The sequence below is a fragment of the Cystoisospora suis genome, assembly GCF_002600585.1.
Source record: "Cystoisospora suis strain Wien I chromosome Unknown contig_291, whole genome shotgun sequence".
In the NCBI taxonomy this organism is placed as follows: Eukaryota; Apicomplexa; class Conoidasida; order Eucoccidiorida; family Sarcocystidae; genus Cystoisospora; species Cystoisospora suis.
This window is the reverse complement of record NW_027153093.1, coordinates 1-3,936: the sequence shown is the minus strand read 5'-3', so window position 1 is coordinate 3,936 and position 3,936 is coordinate 1. Positions and strand designations below refer to the sequence as shown.

Genomic DNA, 3,936 nt, shown 5'->3' with positions numbered 1-3,936 from the left:
ATGATGATTAAAGACCTGCTGCTGCTGCTGTTGGGTATAGTGGTGGAGGTGTGGTTTGTGCTGCTGTTGCTTCTGAAGTTTCTGCTTGTGTGCGGCTGCTTGAAGAAGAGCCCAGACAGCTTTATTTCCTTTGGCTAGCTGAATGGCTTCGGCTGTATTGCCACGTCGGAGATGCTCTAACAGTTGCACCAAATCTTGTGCATGCACCCCCCCTCCTCCCCCGCCACCTTGCTGTGAAGAATAGGGATGTTGTGCTTGAGAATGAAGAGATGATCTCGACGCAGAAGAAGAAGAAAGATGACCCGCCCCTCCAGTACTTCCCGAAGGAGATTGCTGCTGATGAGGATAGGACGGATGAGAGAACTGCTGGTGGTCTCCCCCTCCTACTCCTCCTGTTGCTGACCCAGTGCTACTATTATGAGTCTGCTGATAAGAGGGAGAAGGTGTCATGAAATTTTCTCCTGCTGCATGTTTTGGGTGCTGAAGATGCTGCGGTTGATGCATCTGTTGCAGTTCTCTTAGCAGTCTTTCCTTCTGCTGCTTTGTCAGATCCGCATAGAGACTGCCGGGTTGACCGGTCCCTCCTGTTTGGTACGTACTTAACAGAGCGAGAAGATTCTCAGAAGAGAGAGAAGATCCACCGCTACCACTACTACTAGTAGTAGTATTATTATTGCTATTTAATAGAAGATGTCTCTGCTGTTGCTGCTGTTGGTGGAGCCGAGCTAATACTAGGGCCATCGTCGTCTGATTCGTTGCTGAAGAGATCGAAGAAGCGGAAGAAGAAGCATGGTGGTCGAGAGTGGAAGATGGACGAGGGAGACCACCTGAAGGAGAAGGACGATGAGAAGAAGTCTGGCTCGGATGAGGGCTGCTAGCATACCCACTATTATCATTCAAGTGAGAAGAGGAAGAAGACATTACCCCCCTCACCCCTTCTTCTCCCCCTCCCCCAGCATTCATCGCTTGACGATTTCGCCCTGAATCGAAGCCTCTGTGCTGAGGAGGATATTGTCGGGAAGGGCCGGCAAGAAGGTCTCCGCTTCCGCTTGATGTATACCCACTACTACTACTACTATTGCCTGCATGGGGGGTCTCAAGGCCTAGGTGGACACCTGCACTAGGTGGAACTATATTCCTAAAGGCTCGCAGTAGCTCTTCATAATGCTGTTGCTGCTGCTGCTGCTGGTGAAACTGCGATGAAGAAGATGAAGGAGGGGGAGGTAGAAACATCTTTGCCTGACCGCCACCAACACTGGGTCCGACTCCTGCTGTAGAGAGGGAAGGTGACTTCGAAGAGGGGGGAGGGGGGGGTGGATGAGGAGACGAAAACGAAGAAGAAGAAGAAGAGACACTTCCTCCTCCTAGACTGCCTGATGCTCCTGTTGAGGTGTCAGTTTGAGTCGTGAAGAGATGCGAATAAGGAGGAGGAGGAAGATGATGATGATGGCGATAAGAGGGCGGGCCTCCCTCTTCAGACGGGGAGGGCAGACTCGAGGAAATCTGCTGAACACTATGGCGGTTGCTAAGTCCATAGGTTGCTTGTTCTCCTCCTCCTCCTGCTGCTGCTGCTCCTGAGACACCTGAAGAAGAAGAGGGAGGATGGATAGCACCATATGGCAACTGCGGTTGCTGAGAGGAGGGGGGGGAACGAGACTGCTGATTGAGGTGATAAGGAGAAGAAGAGAGATACGGAGAGGTCGAAAGATCATTGCTGTAAGAAGAAGTTGACTCGTTTACAGAAGAAGAAGAAGACGAGAGAGACTGTTTCGCGGCCATAGCGGCCGCAATCATTTGAGCTTTCTGTATAGATTGGAGAGGTGGAGAAGAAGAAGAAGGGAGGGGTGTCTCTACGGATTGGAGAGAAGAAGAAACACCCTCACTGGTTTGACCTCCTGTACTTCCCTTTCTACTAGAACTCTCACCCCCACCTACAGACGATGAGGAAGACGAAGAAGAAGAAGACTTCTTGGTCTCCTCTTGTTGTTGACCTCCTCCTCCTCCTGAAGAAATATCAGATTTCTTCTTTCCGTCTTCATCTGTAGAGCAACACAAAACAAAGAAAACCTCCCAGAGAGCAAGATGAAAAGTCAATCCAATCTCTCTCTCTCACACATGTCTTCAATCAACACGTTGATATACATGCAATCATCTAGAGAGAGGCATATATGTATGGATAAGTATGCAGATAGATAGATAGATCTGAATTAGTGAAAGCCTACAGATATTTGATCCATATCCATCATGCATGTGGCAATGATGTCTGCTAATCGATCCGATCATTCTATCTCTCACTCTCCACGTCCTCCTCACGTCTTTCTTTCTTTCGTTCTTTGCCTTTCTCCAGCCATGCTTCTTCCATGGCGAGTCCCTGCTCTTCTCCATGTATGCTAGGGTCGTTCCTGCTGGTACAGCAAGGGCCTCTTCTTCTTCTTCCCTCTCCCACCACGAAGCCTCTCGCAAACCAGACAAACCACCCTCGACATCTCGACAAGACACACACGCGATCGAAGACAGACAGACAATCCTCTTTCTTTCTTTTCTTGTTTCTTCTCTTACCTCCGTTAGACTGCTGTGAGAAATAAGCCCAGCCGCCTGCCTCTCCTCCTCTATTCTTATCACCGACTCCTCCTCCTGACCCACCTGTGCTTGTCTCGCCAGGAGTGGTAGAAGTGGCCGATAGATTCTTATGGTCTACCTGACTTGCTGATGTATTTGAACTTCCTGAAGAAGATGAAGAAGAAGAGGACGGAACTGTAGAGCCTCCCCCTCCTCCTCCTAACTGTTGCTTGCGATTGCCGCGAGATTTCGCACTTGCACCACTACTACTCGTAGTAGCAGTAGTAGTGCTAGATCCATTGACCGTCGCTACAGAAGGAGCCGTGGAACTACTTGACTGTGAAGGAAGAAGAGAAGAAGAAGATTGATCTTCCAAAGAAGATGAAGAAGAAGAAGCTGTCTCGGCAGGTGACGAGGCAGCAGGGCCCGCAGTAGGAGTTGCGGTGTTCGTATTTTGATTGACTACAATAGCTGCTGCTCCAGTAGTAGTAGTTGATGTAGGAGGTGGGGGAGCGTTGCGAGACGAGGCGCTCTCATCTTTCACTAGAAGAGAAGAAAAGAACAGAAAGGCAAAGAAACAAAGACGATCACAAGGAGGAGTCGTATGAAAAAGGAAGAGGGAGGAACTGTCACAAGTTCAAGCATGCGGTGGTGGATATATACGGGCAGAGGGGAGAAAGAGAAAGAGACAGAAAGAAAACAGATGAGGCATGAAGATATCGATCAGACATCGCAACACATTCAGGGGTGTATGACGTGACGAGACATACATACACCCCAACTCCACACACACCAAAAGGAAGAAAGAAAGAAAGAAAGAGACATCAATACATACAGACAAATGAAGATGGGTATGTAGGAACATGAATGTATGTATACATATGCATGAATATGGATGTGTAAGTATGTATGTCTGCGGTTATCTAGGTCTCTGTCTGTATGGATGAATAGGGATGCATGTCTATGTATGTCTAGGAGGTATAGATCTGTATGAAGAAGTGTCTCTGAAGCATCCGGAGAAATGCTGCTATCTGTAGATGACTTGCTTACTTTGACCTAATCTCCAGTCAAGAAGATCACCCCAGTCTCTTTCCTTCTTGCTCCCGCCTGCTGTAGATACACCCGAACTATTCCCGCCACTGCATGCATCGCCCGATGAGGAAGCCCCGCCGCCTGGCAATCCCCCTGAAGTATTACCACCACCTGAAGCTCCAGAATTCAAGAGATTTCTTTTCTTCTTAAGATCTTCTCCAGGCTTCTTTCGAAACTCCTCAGGTAGCGCACTCTATCTATCTTTAATCTATCTATCTATCTTTAATCTATCTATCTTTAATCTATCTATCTATCTATTTTAGTCTATCTATCTATCTATCTATA

General features: G+C 48.1%; 1 protein-coding gene across 1 annotated transcript in view; it reads right to left on the bottom strand.

Moving 5' to 3' along the window:
- CSUI_000753 (uncharacterized protein) overlaps window positions 1-3,854 on the bottom strand; it is a gene marked incomplete at its 3' end in the record, with an annotated part of 4,241 nt that extends 387 nt beyond the window's left edge. Inside the window, exons 1-3 of the mRNA XM_068060984.1 lie at window positions 3,610-3,854; window positions 2,560-3,102; window positions 1-2,039 (exon numbers count right to left, since the gene is read on the bottom strand). The exon at window positions 1-2,039 is cut by the window's left edge and continues 387 nt beyond it. Coding sequence (XP_067927040.1) covers window positions 1-2,039; window positions 2,560-3,102; window position 3,610 — 2,583 coding nt within the window. The remainder of the gene's footprint in view (window positions 2,040-2,559; window positions 3,103-3,609) is intronic.
- Between the last annotated feature and the right edge of the window lie 82 nt (window positions 3,855-3,936).